Source organism: Schistocerca gregaria, chromosome 4, assembly GCF_023897955.1.
Source record: "Schistocerca gregaria isolate iqSchGreg1 chromosome 4, iqSchGreg1.2, whole genome shotgun sequence".
In the NCBI taxonomy this organism is placed as follows: Eukaryota; Metazoa; Arthropoda; class Insecta; order Orthoptera; family Acrididae; genus Schistocerca; species Schistocerca gregaria.
Genome location: NC_064923.1, coordinates 116,693,809 through 116,710,452, shown reverse-complemented (window position 1 = coordinate 116,710,452; position 16,644 = coordinate 116,693,809). Strand labels below are relative to the sequence as shown.

General features: G+C 37.9%; 1 protein-coding gene across 1 annotated transcript in view; it reads right to left on the bottom strand.

The window, feature by feature from the left end:
• Positions 1-10,328: 10,328 nt before the first annotated feature.
• The window catches only part of LOC126266743 (ubiquitin carboxyl-terminal hydrolase isozyme L5), a 57,537-nt gene continuing 51,221 nt past the window's right edge, over positions 10,329-16,644 (bottom strand). Inside the window, exon 7 of the mRNA XM_049971244.1 lies at positions 10,329-10,624. Within this exon, the coding sequence (XP_049827201.1) occupies positions 10,379-10,624 (246 nt within the window). The 3' untranslated portion in view covers positions 10,329-10,378. The remainder of the gene's footprint in view (positions 10,625-16,644) is intronic.

Sequence of the window (16,644 nt, the reverse complement as noted above, 5' to 3'; positions counted from 1 at the left end):
GAGTACTACTTCTTGTCTAGATCATTTAGTCTTCCACGAGGGCTTGTCTGTCCCCAATTCTGGGACAGAGGAGGAATGTCACTTATTGCAACCTGCCACCAGTGGCTCCTTCAGCAACAAGCTGGTATCCAGTTGCAGGCTAGCAGTCCTGGGAAAGGAGGGACCCCTTCCTGGTAAGAGGTGCTGGAGGAGGGTGTTGCTTCTCCAGGTGGGGATTGAGGTCTGATGTCCCATGTGGATAGGGAGTCGACACTCCCAAAGGCGTGTGGGGAAAGCAGGAGGTGGACCCCCAACCACCAGGAGGCAGGTGCAGTCGAGTGTAGAAGATGTAGATGACATGGAGGGCAATGCACAGTCACTAAAGATGATGATGTCCTTGTAGCAGTAGCATGTGTCATTGTCATTCATGTAGGCTGTCGTATTTCCTCTTGGTCTCTTGATATGTGAAGCAGTCAAGAGTCTTATATTCCTAGTTTCTTTTCTTGTTTGAAAACAGTGCAGTTTGGTGAACAGAGGAAATGGTGCTACCTGCAGTTGACAAAGATAGAGGGAGGAGCACAAGGAGTGTTCACTTGCAGCTGACAACCACAATCACTACAGATAAGGCTTGTGTTGGATATGTCCAAATAGCAAACATTTGTAGCGCTGCATGGGAGGAGGAATGTATGGCTTGACAGCACAGTGATACATCATCTTGATCTTGGGCAATGAGTCACCTTCAAAGGGCAAGATAAAGGCACCAGTATCCACTAGTCTTTTGGTAGCCATTTTACATTTCCGAAATTGCGACCACTTCCCCAAACCTATCCTCAAGGGTGTTTAATGAAGAATAATGGCTTTGTAGTCAAAAAGGAATCCCCGTCAATCCTAGGACAATCCAAGTATTTCTCATCTTGTCTCTTATCCCTATGTTCTTCCCATGGTGTAGCCAGGGAAGGGAACATTTTGAGGTCATATCTCTCTGCACTGTAATATGTCTTAACTTCAGAAGAGATTGCTGAAGCCATGTGAACACCAGCAGAACAAAGTTTAATCCATGTCATGTGCAAAACTTCCTCCAAGGTATCACCCACTGAACGGGAGCTCTCTTTATGGGCACCAAGCAGCCTCAGCAACAGTTACCTTGCCAGTAAATCATCACCCTGAGTCCGTATGTCCCAGCCACATACTTCTTGGTTAGTGTGGGGATTTCAGCTCAGGCAACAACAGTGTGATCCCTGCACGGTCACGGGGCCATCACCACGCAGGTGCTTGACAATATCCCCACAATGGAATGGCTATTGGGGTGGGTTTGGGGCGTAGCTGATTGAAAGAAAGAAGGGTGCAAAGAGAGAAAGGCACAGAAGATGGAATATATGCCGCACTGGGTGACCTTCCCTGCACAATTTGTACTTCTATAGAATTTAGAAAAGTAGCAGCAAGTTAAACACAATAAGGGGATCACAACACTAATGATGAAAAGTTGTAAAAGGCTGGAAGGAAAAAAAAACTTGTATCCAAAACACAAACCAGAACCAAGCAAAATTGGCACCAAGAAAACCATCCAATAGAGAGGAAAAAAGAATAAAGGAAAGACAGACCTGCAGCATGGAAAGGGAACTAGCACTGCAAGGGCTGGGGCCCACGGTGGCCAAGCATATGCTCACGAGAGATGTGAGCCCTCCTGAGGGACGGGGACATAATACTGAGCACACTTCTGGACATTGGCTGAAAAAATGAAATGGTGGGTTTTCAACACACATCCCTCACATTTTACAATAATTAATTAAAACTGGGAGAAATAATGGAACAATTGTGGTGATCGAAAAAGTGGAAAATCAGGGGTCTGCAGTCCTAAATCAGGTGAGTTGGAAGGAACATTTCTCACTTTCTCTCTGCTCTCTCAGAACATACAATCAGGTAGAACATCAAGAAAACTGAGAACAGAAGTAGCACTTCTGAATTCTGCTGCTGATTTTGATAGCTTCAAGAGGAGGCATATTGTATAAACCAGCAGTCACCAAATGTTTTTGCTTTAAGAGCCAATCCTGATGATGTGGGACAGCACCTTAGGTCACATATTTACTGATCTTATTATTAACTGGTAGCCTACATAAATTACTATATTATGAGTTATAAATATGCAAATATTTTAATATTGGTCCGAAAATGTTTAGTTACAGAGCTGCAGCTAATAAAAGATTTTGCCTGATATTTAGCATCTTTACTAATATGGAGCCATCGCAAAACTGTGAGAGGTTAAAGTGCAGCACAATTTCCATTTATTTTGTTGTTATTGGTCTGGTGAATCTAACAAAACACGTCCCAGAAGAGTATGTGCAGTAGTTTTCCACAACATCCAGAGAAGCAAAAACATAATTTTGTAAAATTTTTAATTTATTAACTACTTGGCCCAATTTGCTGTTTAAATTCCAAACCATTGCACAAAGTTTTCAACAAAAGTTGTAGATAATTTAATTTTGGAAAAATGATGGTAATAACATTAACTGAAACTGCATTAATGTGTGAGATAATCTGGTTTTATTATTACCATAGCACATGTGAATTTATGTTAACCAGAAAAAACAAAGCTCAGTGTTAAGGAAGTTGTACAGTGTACATACCATACAGAACAGTTGCCAACAATGACATAAAATTTTCAACATTGTTAATGGAAAGTAAACTAATTTACTTGTATAATAATCATTGCTTCTCTGGATGTTCTGGAAAACTACTGCAGATACACACATAGAATATGTTTTATGAGAGTCACCAGACCAATAACAATAAAATAAATGGAAATTGTGCTTTACTTTAACCTCATACAGTTTTGCGATGGCTTCACATTAGCGATGTTGCTAAATTTCAGGCAAAATCTTTTATTAGCGATGGCTTCACATTAGCGATGTTGCTAAATTTCAGGCAAAATCTTTTATTAGTGGTAACTCTTTAACTAAACATTTGCGGACTATAATATTGTGCACTGCTTGCTACATAATAACATACTATTTTCTTTTTCTATTGAAGTATTAAAATTTATTGATATTACTTAAGCACTAAGTCAATGAACTGCGCTGGAAGTCAGCGAATATGTATGCCCAGAATAATGTGAGCAGCATATCATTATTATCTGTTTTGTTCTATACAAGAATGTGCACCCCTCTGTTCTTCTTCTTCAATCGCACGCCTTTCCGACAGCATCTTACGCTAACAGGCTCCTAATTTCTTCCATTTTGTTCAAATGATCGAAACTTTTATTTCTGTTAGGAATTTATTTGATCATTACATTATCATCGCCAATTGTGACTACTGATAGGATCTTATAATGAATACTTTATTCTTTCGCTCCAGAGTTGAGCTAAGATTGTTTCCAAATATTTTGGCACAATACGGCACAATTCTTTGTTATGTTCAACTCTGAGAATTATTCACAAAATGTTAATTTCAATACAAAAAAAAATTATTTTGTTAAATAGTAGTTCAATTTAACATTTCTACTTTCATTTCATAGTAGCAATTACAAATTCCAAATTTATAAATGTTATAGATGTTTTTAACTACATTTTTTCTTACGATGCCAATGCGATACTCATGAGATTAAGTCAAATCATTCTGAATCTCTCGCGAGGCGAGAAGCTAGTTAGAAATTTCATTGAGATTACAAAAACACAAATTAAATGCTATTCAGCACACTACAAGTCTACTGCATTCACTTCAAGCAATAAAAGGTAAAAAAGAGTAGAATAAATTAAGAAGTGATCATATTATGCATTCAATAGTATTGTGTGCATTTTCCGACAAAAACCATTTTTGTTCTAAAAACTAAAAAGTGGTGTGTGTGAAATACTGAATTCATTTAATTTTAGTTAATGATAAGAAGTGATACCTCTAATTAATCCACATACTAATAATCGTGTGTGATATTTATGTAATAAAAATAACCAGTCTCATGCTCATATTTAAAAATAAAAAATCAAGAATAATTGGGATACATATAAGCTGAAGAAATTCTGCTTGATAATCACAAAATGCTAATTTGTATGAATTATGATAAGAACTTGAGAACTCGTCACTCTGCTATTTCGAGATATAATTAGTTTGAAATATTTATCCAATAGCTAAATTATTACAAATATATGAATATACTTGCTTTACATCCATTACCATTTACACTAGCTGAAGCAAACATTTCCATAATCATATCCACTCATATTTATAAAAAGCTTTAGTATAGGACCTATGTTTATATGAACTGTTTTCTTTAGTTTTACTTTTAGAATAACATATTAATACATGTGCATATCTTTGTGAATCACTCTTTATGTACTGGTTATTAGAAGTTGGCACCATCAAGCACAGTTTGTGTCGACTGTTCTTCATTTCAGATAGCTGTCAACCTCAGCATTGTAACACTAACTGCATGCAATGGTGTTATATTGCCTGTGTCAGTGGATGACTAACTGACTAATGATAGTAACTATACTTATATTTAAATGCAATGCGTGACACATCACATATGTTTACTAAATGTTTTGAATGTCATTTTTCTTCTTCTTCTTCTTCTTCTTCTCCTCCTCCTCCTCCTCATCATTATCATCATCATGTAATACAATGACCTTAATTTAATTTCATATTCCTTGCTAAAAATATGTACCACATTTGAAAAAACTCACTCTATAGAGTGCATGTTACTTTCATTTGAAATTTGTACCAGTGGCAGATCAGTACGAGGCGCACACACACCCATAAGTTCTCAGCGCTGGAAGACTAGAAAACATTCCCTCTCTCAAATCCTCAATCTCACAGTGACCACACTGCTTACCCCTTCTGCCCCCGAGGTAAGCAGCCATCTGTATTCACCAATGTCAGTTAAAATTAAGAGTGTCTTAAAATTTTACTGTCTGTGTATTCCTGATTGGTGTTGTGCACAAAAACTAATCTCTTAAGAAACTCTTAGCATTACTTGACAATTTTTGATTCGGATGTTAGTTTCTAGATGCATATTAATATAAAATATGGCTGAGCGTGAACTGCAGGCCACACAAGTACTTGATACGGGCTAGATGGGGCACTTGGACCTCAGTTTGATGACCACTGGTATAAACTAAAGTAATTCCCTGCAAAACTACAGCTAGGGTAGTCAACAAAAAACCATGTAACAGAAATTTTTAAGTGATCCTCAATTATACAACTAGCCTTGAATCAGTAGTACTGATATTTAACCTATATATTATTCAAAAAATGCCTTATCAAGACTGCTAGAAAACTCACAAGTAGGAACAACATTATACACAATCTGTGTGGTCCAACCTAGGAATCTGCTCACTTACCCCTATCAACTATTTGCAGAATACTGTATTCCTTATGATTAAATAACCTCCATACCATATTGACTGACATTCGATTGAATCAGGAAACTAAAATGATCACGGGAAGGATCAACTCTACTCTAACCCACTGGCTTCCAATATTGTCGGGAATTATTCCACTGGTTCTCTGAAGAACTGATGCCCTCATGAGAAAGTACAACATAATTTAAACCAAGCTGTTAACTTAAATCTACGAGGGCAAGACAATTATTATCCACAATTTAGTTATATTTTTGTTTATTTTGGTAGTAATGTCATTTTACGTTGATGACATATGCTTTGATTATTTGTTGTTATATCTTTGCAATTTTCAAGCTGCTATGTTAGTTATGTTATCGCTGCTGTGCTGTTCATTATGGCTGCTCCGCTGTCTGTCTGCAACAAAGAAGAGCAATGTTCAGTGATCCGTTTTTTTGTGGTTGGAAGGCGTATCAGGACAAAATTCATCGAAGACTTCCAGTACAGTACGGGAACAGTGTTTTGCCACAACGGAGTGTCTACGAATGGATTGAAAAATTCCATAATTGTCGCACAAGTGTTACGCACGATGAAGGAGCCAGACGATCATTTACTGCCACAAATGAAGAAACCATTGAGTGTTCACGTGCAATGATTCTCTTAGACAGTTAGCTATTGACGAAGTGGCACATCATCTGCAAATTAGTCACGATTCTGCCTACAAAATCATCCACAACAGACTTGAGTTTCATAAAGTTTGTGCAAGATGGATCCTAAAACAACTCACACAGTTGCATAAACAAACACACTTGGACATCAGTATGGAATGTAAACATCCAAATTAGCCGTGCAAGGAAATGTTCAAGACCCAATCATCCGCAAGGAAAACTGATGCTTACGGTTTCTTGGGATGTAAAAGGTCCAGTACTGGAACATTATGCGAAGAGGCGCACAACAATAAACAGTGTACGTTACAGTGAGACGCTTACCGCCACGCTAAAGCTTGCAATTTGAAGCAAACGCTGAGCATTATTGTCAAAAGGTGTTGTGTTGTTGCACCGTAATGCCCATCCACATACTGCTGCCCACATTGCTGAAACGCTCCAGAAACTCAAATTTGAAGTACTGCATCATCATCCTCCATATAGTCCTGATCTTGCCGCCTTCTGACTATCACTTGTTTGGTCCACTCAAACAGGCATTAAGGGGCCGTCACACGAACCAGTGAACGAAGTGGTGCATTCCTGGCTCGCAGCTCAATCGAGAACCTTCTTTTATGAGGACATCAGGAAGCTTGTACAACGATGGACCAAGTGCGTTGAAACGCAAAGACACTATGGTGAAAAATGATGTTCTTTTAAGTTTTCTATTTGAATACAATAAAATTTTATAACTACCCTCGTATCAAGATGGACTACCCATTTCCAAAAAAATTGGCTCAAGTTTAGAAACTATGAAACAGAGCGACACAGGTCATTACAACAATGGCACGACTGGTGGAGGCTGTTTGCAGAACATTTACTTGATGTATTTACAGGAGGAACTCTTCTGCTAGGGTCACAACGACTGCACGAAGATTGTGTTACACTGAACAGAATCTGATCTCATAGAAGATATATAGTCTAATCATACATCTGAGATTAGGCGAAACAGTTCTGGTTTTTTGTTTTGACTGGGGTAGTAATCGGGTTTGCAAAACTGTCCGAGGTTACGGAAATTTGACTGCAGAGGACTTTTTTAAACCCTGACCTATATGTCAGAAATCACATTTTTCAACACTGTCTTACAGGAATGTCCCTCTCGGAAGAACCTGGTGCAAGCACTGACGCTGATGAGGGACTATCAGTTCTGCCTCAACTTTTCACTTAGTCCTTTAGTAACACAACAGTGGCAAGATTTCATATTTTTTCTATATGTGAAGTAACTCATCTACATGTTTCTGATCATTTTATGTCTATTCTTTTTTTTTTGTCCGATCAATTAGCAGTGGGGAAAAAGAAGGTGTATTTAATGTTTTATGTATCTTCTGCAAAAGAATTGCCAAACACACTAAAAGAAAATGACGTTAAGGAACAATTTCTTTTATAATTTTAGTATTCAATACTTAACTCTTGAGCGGGTTCAGTAATTTTCGTAACACAAGCGGGTGCGCAGTGTACTTTGTACACATATGAGCAAAATATATAAGAGCTGAGTCACAGTTGACTCACGCCCCATCCTCACAGCTTTACTCCTGCCAGTAACTCGTCTCCTACCTTCCAAACTTTACAGAAGCTCTCCTGCGAACCTTGCAGAACTAGCACTTCTGAAAGACAGGATATTGCGGAGACATGGATTAGCCACAGCCTGGGGGATATTTCCAGAATGATATTTTCACTCTGCAGCAAATGTGCGCTGATATGGAACTTCCTGGCAGATTGAAACTGAGTGCAGTTGGCAGATCACTTGCCTGCGAAAGGCAAAGATCCCAAGTTCGAGTCTCGGTACATCACACAGTTTTAATCTGCCAGGAAGTTTCATATCAAAGCACACTCCACTGCAGAGTGAAAATCTCATTCTGGAATGTTGTTAGTGGTTCGTGCACTTTACTCAAAGGGATGCCTGATCAAGGGTTAAGAGATGTGGAGAAAAACTTCTGAAATTTTGTAAGTTTCACTGTATAAATTTACAAACTGAAATTGCCTGGTGTGTTTTAGTGGAGTGTGAACAAGTTATTAAAGAAATTATAAAAGATATAGTGACAAAAGTGCCAGATACTATTGAAGAAAAGGTGTTTCCAACGACACATTTCATGTTGCAATATTTCTAATATGTTTTGAGTTTGACATGTCTTTGCCTGGGATATCTGCTCCATGTTGAGAGTTTTTTCACTTATGGGGAACATTTGGGCTGCAAAAAGAGGTAAATTTCCAGTACTGTATTGTTAAACATCTGCTAGATGGTAAATCAATTCAAAACTTTATTGTGAATTTTATGGTGTAATTAAAACAAAATATTTCTGATAAAAGTCACACCTACTGAAAAATACAACTGAATTAATGAAGTTTAAGACAGCAGTAAACTGATAAGGATTTTAAACAATTTCAAAAATATGTTCTGGCTTGGACTAAAAAAGGCAATACATTCTGGGTTGGGAAAAAAAGAGGCGGGTAAACATAGACAAATGGATTCTCTTCACAAATAGGGCTTTGTTCAAATACCTTAATGTAAACGTAATGCAACCTAACAAAACTATCAACTGTGGGGGTTATTCAAAAAGTAAGATTGATTTCTTGTAAAACAAACCATCACAGATTTCAAAAAACTGTTTTTATTTAATTTTTTACATGTTTCTCTACTTTCCTGAATAGCTTCCTTATTTCTTTAAACATTTGTAATAATGTTTTACCAGTTTCTGCATTTGAGTTGTAGATGTCTGTTGCCTGTGAGGAAAACCAGTCCCCAACTGCTTCTTCCACCTCATCACCTGTTGCAAAATACTTGGCACCAAGAAACTCCTTTCGGTAACGGAAGAAGAGAAAACCGCTGAGTGCAGAGTCTGGTCTGTGTGATGGGTAGATGATCTGTTCCCATGCAAAAGATCTGTTCAGATTTTGGGTATGAATGGCAGAATGGGATCTGGAACTGCCATGCAACTCCAGACGTCAAGAGGCCACATGACTTATTCTGTATAACATCTTGAGGCTTAGTTGGGGTAGTGCAGGAAGTGGCTGCATTTATTGTTATCCATTACTGCATACATTCAACTAACAAGATATAGTGTTGCTTGGCCTTGACTTTGGTGATGTCATGTGATGCCATTCCACTGACTGATATTTGAACGCTGGGGTCATGTTAGAAACCCACATATCATCCCCCATGGCACTGTTTTCTGTAAATTAATCACATTCCTTACAACGCCAGACACCCCCACCCCCTCCCCAAAAAAAGGAGGAGAGAGAGAGAGAGAGAGAGAGAGAGAGAGAGAGAGAGAGAGAGAGAGAGAGAGAGAGGGGGGGGGGGGGAGATTCCACTGCTGAAGTGAATCATGGGCCTTCATGGATCTTTCCGTCCATGGCTTTGACCAAAACTTCTGAGATCGCTTATGGTTGTCCTGATTGCAGTTGGTCGTGGGCATTTTTCCATCTGTCCTTGAAAACTCTCACCCACTCTCACCCACTTAAGCACTTTGCTGTCACTCATGGCACTGGGTTCATACACTTCACTATCTGTTGTATTGACACTGCTGCAACTTTCCTTACCGTAACAAACCAAATCACTGATCATATTTCACAGATGATGGACTGGTCAAACAGTTTTAGCTGACACAATAATCAGCACACTGTGACAACACCAACGCAAATGGCGTTGCCTGACGAGCAAGGTATGCCAGGAGTCGCTGCACATTTCAGTGTTCATGGGACATTCGATTAGCTATAGTGATTTGGACCTTACTTTCTGAATAACCCTCATATATTGTGAAAGAGTGTGTAAGCTGAGCACACAAAGGGTAAGGAATGTCTCTTTCGAAACTACATCTGTGGCTCTGAACTTGACTCATCAGCTGTACATCACAATATGAATATTTTAGTCTAGTAACTATCTGTTGGTAGCATACTTAACCTTCATCTTGTTTTCCACGTGCCATCTAAATATTCATTTTACTCTTTGATATTTGTGTTATGTCATTGTCATACATGTCATATGATAAATAAATATTCAGAGTAAGTGTCAACAACGTGAAAGGATCTGCATTTTAAAATGTTCCTCCTTATCTCTTTGACTGCACATAAAGGCATTTTAGGTGCAAAACCAAATAAAAGAGCCACTTTCTATTTGAAATTTTCAGCCTTTGTTTCCTAATTTATATCTTGATAAACTTTGATGTTAAGTATCAAAACATAATAGTGACATTATTTTACATAGGACTTCTAAAATGCAACTGCAGTAAATTAGACTTATATAATAACTTGCAAATGATTACATGGTACTTGCATGATTAAAAATTCGTAAAAATGTTGAAATGAAATGATGACAGAAATGTGAGGTTTTACAGTAAATTATATTTATTTATTTTGTAAATAATACAAGTGTTAAGTTTTCACTTCCTCTCGTTTGCTTTCTTTTTCTAAAGCTCTTTCCTTTGCCTTTTCGTATAGTGGTAGCAACTGCCCCTCTTTCGCTAGTATCTTTAATATTTCAACAATTAAAGGCAAATAATTATGCTTTCTTCTAATATTCTCAGCCTGATATCTTTTTATTTTGGCTTCTTCCTCTTCTATGAGCACTTTTAATCTTGCAATTTCACTCTGTTGAGCATCAGTTTCCATTCCATTCTCCTGCAGAAAAGAAGGTTTACAGATTACACATAAAAATTATATTGTAATGTGCTATCATACCCTCTTTAGAAACCAAATACTCTATTGTTTATTTATGAACCACAAAGTACTGTGTAACAAAGTCCCACACACGAAACAGTTATTAATATAAGACAGCTTTTACCTGTCAAATTTTACTAGCTTCTCTTACACACCAACAAAAAAATTTATAATTTACTTCGTGTCGTGTCTTTGCTTTTAATATAGTTTATTCAACCAAATAAAATGTTCTTGGTCCTCCAGTCATATCAAGTGTCTAAAACGCTAGTCAAGTGGAACAATCACTGATGGTATACCCTATCCATGGACTGGATTAATAAAAAATAATGAATGGTTGAGATTGTAATTTTAACACTCCACTTCAGGTATTCTACATTGTGTTCACCCCTTCACTCCACTCAAGTACAACACAGAGGCCATTCATTTAACCATGTGAAACTGTCCGAAAAATCATTCTTCAGATGCTGCTCAACTCGCACGTCACATTGGCTTGAATGTCAGTTATGTTGTCAAAGTATTGATGTTTCATGTGAATTTCTCACTTTGTCGTTTTGTGATAGGTTCATATTGGTAACACCGAGTCTCATGACCCTTGATGAGGACAGACACATCAGTATCAATAAAACTGAGGCCAGTCAGTCCTAGCGTCGAGTTGCTGCCAGAAGGTACAGGAAGGGTCAATACAAAAGAAAGAAGGATATTATTCTATAACAGGAAGAAAAAACAACAAAATGGAACACCCAAGAAACTAAGCAATTAGCAATCAAGGTTAATGTAACTGAAATAACAATCACATCAATTGTGAAAGCAGGTGCACATCCAACTTTAGCTTCTGCAGACTTATTTTGCAGGATAAATTAAAACTGGAAAATATTAACATAGGCTGTCACTGCGTAAAACTGAGAGGAACTGTTGGATGGAATGCCTTCAAAGCTACAAGGTGTTTGGAGATTTCTTCGTCTACTGCATTCTAGGGAATCATTATTTTCCAGGGGAAGGAACCAAGGATCAATTTCTTTGCAGGCAAGTTAACAAGGTGTTTTGAAGGTTTTACTGAGGTCGATTCATTAAGATCCAATATCATGAACGGAATGGCCTGTGGCCGAATAAAAATGTAGTAAACTTATCAGATTATTTACATACCACTTACAAGCAAGAGATGAATAGAAGACTCACTAAAATGCGGAAGTGCTATGTTGTCGACTCAGAATGGAATTCCTTTCTCATGCTGTAGGAGAAACAAATACTCTCTCTCTCTCTCTCTCTCTCTCTCACGGTGTGTGTGTGTGTGTGTGTGTGTGTGTGTGTGTGTGTGTGTGTGTGTGTGTGTGTGTCCCTTCTCCTACAGCTTGAAAAAGGAACTTCATTCCGAAAGCCAACAAAGCAAAGCTCTTTACCTTTTGTTTGTTGATCTGTCAACGAAGCAGATGTTCTGCCTTTCAGTATCCCAGATTTGATAAAAGTGTCGGCTGGAGGTTTATCATTATGTATCAAATGTATAAACAGCAACTCACTGGTAGTGAAGCGCACAGTGATGTCATACTTTTTAAATAAATTGGCTATACAATACGAAATATTACCTAGAAATGGAATTTAGAGTATTTCTTAACAGTAAGATCATTTTTATGAAGTCTAGAAGAATTTATAGTGTTTTTTGTTTTATTATTATAAAGTTTTTGTGCAAGGTTTGCTTCATATCCATTATTGACTGCTATGTACTTAAAGTTATTATGTTCTGTAGTTATAGCAGAAGGGGTTAGAGGCACCCCAGTGATATGGGGGTGACAAGAAAAAGCACGAATGATGATGTCTGTTGGGGTAGGTTTCAGGTAAATATAAAAACTAAACATAGTTCCAGGTCCAGAAAACTCAGACCATCTCCTTTTAAATGCCACGATGGTGTCATCAACATACCATCTGTAGAAAGAAATGCTATTGGCTAGATATTAGGGTGGGAACCTAAAAAAAATATTTCAAAATTATTAATGTAGGTGTCAGCTAGAAAACCATCATGGCAGTTTCCCATAGCGCGGCCTTCATTTCATTGATACAGTCGACTACTGAAACTGAAGTAGCTGTACTGTAAAATGATTCTCATAAATCTTATAAATTCTTTAATTTGAATTCAATTTATTGTACTTAGCATAACTGTCTTCAATATTATCGATCGTTTCTCTATAAGTATGTTAGTGTAGATATTTGTAATGTCAAAAGGTGTGAGTATGGCAACACTGCATCATATTCTATACCATTGTTTTTCTTTGTATGCTAACAACAAAGTGCAAATTCTGCCAGTGCCTGAAGTCAATTGACAAACCATGCCAATAATTTACTATGACATGATGCAGAATACTGACATGAATGCAGGCTATCTGGAAAGAGGTTTATTCTCAGATGAGGCAATCTTTCATGTGTCAGGAACAGTTAATAGGCAGAAATGTTCGGATATGGGGTTTGCAACATAAGCAGACTATCATTGGATAGCGCTAAATTGAAGGACTGGTGTGTGATACTACATGACAACCCAACCCAACAACCCAACAAGATAGAGCTTTGCTGCATTTGTCAATGCCTGTTTGCAAGTTCCTGGACGTGAAATTTTCTAATCATTGGATTGGTTGTGAAGGACTAATTGCCTGGCCACCACATTCAACTAGCAACAATACCCCAGTGGATTTCTTTTTATGAGGACTCCAAGTACCATGTGCATGCAACCGAAACAGATGATATTCCTATGTTAGAATGTCTTAGCACTGATGTGATTGCCACAGTGAGAGGACATGTTATGAAGGACAGGGCAAGAAAGTGAACACACACACAATATTATTAGTGTTACAAAAGATTCAAATATAGAGGTGTACTGATGATACTAAATAAATTCTTAGTGATGCTCTAGCACATGGTACAATTTCTTATCATATTTACTGCAGTTTTTTTCCTGGACTTTTTTAAAATATGGGAGGTTTGAAAAGGACACACTGCATATATAGTGAGGCACTGGTGGGGTTGACAAATGAAACTGTCCATTACTTTCACCAGCATTTCAAGTTGAACTGCAGGAATCTTTTCACAGGTTCGGACACCTCCAAATCTCTAAGTTAGGAATGGGTGATGCAAACCCCAGGAAAAGAAATATCAAGCAGTCACATATAGGGATCTGGCTGGCTTCACTATGCACTCAAAACACGACATGATTCTGCCCACGAACACTATACGTAACATTGCCAATAACTTGAACGGTATGCCAAATTCCAACGGGCGAACAACAGTTTGCCGTTGTGGCTCTTTAAATAGAGTAGCCACCAGATACCACTACTCATACAACTGTTCCATAATTTTTGTGTAACTTAAAGCAATGATTAACTAATACTTAATATATTGTGAATTTCCTTCTTGTTAGAATAGTAAATGAAGCATAGGTTAAGAGGTCAACAAAAAATTACTGGTAAATAACTCTGTTCATTATAAAGCAGATGAAAACAAAACTAATATTTTTTCCAAAAGCAGACATACTTTTTTTTTTTTTTTTTTTTTTTTTCCAGGACAGAATATACATATACAATACGCAGTTTACAAAATGAATTATATTCTAGAGCTTAGAAAAACAAATCTACTACTCATAAGCTCTTGCTGAACCTGGAAATTACATCTTTACCACCATAAGCGAGAATTATGTGCCATGACATCAGAAATCTTCACTATTGTTACTGGAATGTAATATCAATAGACCATGATAGCAATGACGCACTGTGTGTCAAACTGGACATACTTCACACTGCAGTCACTGTCGACCTGAAATGCGGCGGTATGAGAAAACCTGGCGAAGGGCTAGTCTGCACCGAAATTAGTAAAATGAACTAAATCCTGACTATTCAATTCTGATCTACACAACAAGCACATTCAAATATCGATCCATGTGTGACAAATTTTTATGTGCACATTACAGTTCATTGCAGTCAACCACGCCACGGGGCATAGAGCCCAGGGACCCACGCACAATAATGAAGATTTGCAAGGTCAGCAAGTGTCCTGAGGAGGACAGTGACAGCTACAAATACCATAATAATTCAATGCACTTCATCTTTCCCTAAGTGGCTCCATAACTAATTTTTTTTCTGAAACAGTATCTCAAAAGAGATTTGTAACGAACTGTTTCAGTACATTTCTTTCTGTCAAACTAACAAGACTAATCCATTCAGTGTCTCATGAGTTCAGAGTCTTTCAGAATTTTCTGAGAATTCCGGGTTTTCCAGGCAATAATGGTGGCAGCATCTTTAGATGAAAAGATATGTTTGTAGCACCTCGACTAATATAGGAGGTTATGTTTGGCAGAGACATTGGTCACCTTCTGCTAGGTCAGTCAGTACTTGTCACAAAAATGATGATGATCAATATGAGTTACTTCTGCTAGAAACCTGGTCCACTGAGCCATAACACAGCTATACACAACCTACACCTGCTGTCTACATATGTTGCAGTTTCCTACATGCAGCACGAATTGCACTCCTGGATGCAGACTGTTGCTACATTAGTCGTCCTCTGGTAATAACATGCACTATAGCACCCCAGTAAAATAGCATCAGAAAATTTTCATTTGTCTCAAAGACATTAAGCCTTTGACTGCTTCAGAAATGGAGCTACTTGTCACGTTAAAGAGAATTGTGTTGTTGCCTATTATGATTATCAACTCTGAGGGGCCCTAACAAGTTCAGTGTTACTTGACACCTGTCTTGATCCCACATTAAATATTTCTAGAGAGCTAGTAGAGACATTTCCACTCATGTTTATTCACTTCCATGGCCAAACTAATGCTGAGACCTTCATAAAAGTCTTTTGTGGCTATCAAAATTATGTAGCCTGGAAAAGTTTTACACAGAGTATGAAGAACAAATATTAGAAACATATACAGCTATTTCCAAATCCTTTAACAGCAGCCACAAGGCACAGAAACCAACTTGCACTTGTGCATAAATGGGGAGAAAATAAAGCTAGGGAAAAATGTATCAAAAGGAGATTGTCATGGAATGCAGGATGTAAACAGATACAGGGTATAAAACGAAGGCTGTGAAACAGAAAGGAAAAAGAGTACCATTTTTTACTCTACTATGAGATTTCCCCCCAAATTTCATCTGAAAAATACAGGCCATCTTAAAATTCACAGATATAGCTTAATATAACAGTTATCTTACTTTTACAGACAAGGGGTGGGGTGGGGTCGGGGGGGGGGGGGGGTGAAGGGGGTGGGGTGTTGGGTGGGGGGTGGGGGGCAGGGTGCACTGGCACCAGCATGGCAGAATGTGGGGAGTGTACTGGCAAGGGGACTGCAAAAATTGTCATGTTGCCAACCATGGCAATGCATCCCATGTACCATGTGTTTTATGGACAAATACTCAACAATAATGTACATTTCCACAGGAGATAAATCAATTCCAATATAAATATGTTCACACAGAATGCCCAAAATTCAGCATAATAAATGAATTCTGAAGTTCAACAACGGCACTAAAGTGGCAACTGCTTGACAGCAATGTTGATTTTTAGGTCCGCAACAAATGATAAAATGTACGGTCAGACTGGAGTGGTCACGCTTCTGGCAGTTCATCGCCGAGAGGATAATACTGTTGTTATTCAGTTGTCTTAGTCTGTAGGTTGCAAGTTACAGCTGTGACTGATGAGAAACATACATTTACTACTCAAGAAATTATCGAAATAAAGCTGCTGAAGATGAAGCAAATTTTCCCATCATTTTCTTATGTAGATATTGACTCAGCTTGTCAATTTAATTAATTAAAAACAAAAAATTTCTCAACAGGCATCCTTTGTAGTAGTAGTAGTAGCAGCAGCAGCAGCAGCTCTGAGGTTCCTGATATCAACTCATGCTGTAACACCAGTATTATAGCACACGATGTAGTCTCCGCGGTTGTCAATGCAGGTGGTGACTCTGGACTGCGGCTGATTGTACAAATAACGAATACTATCCT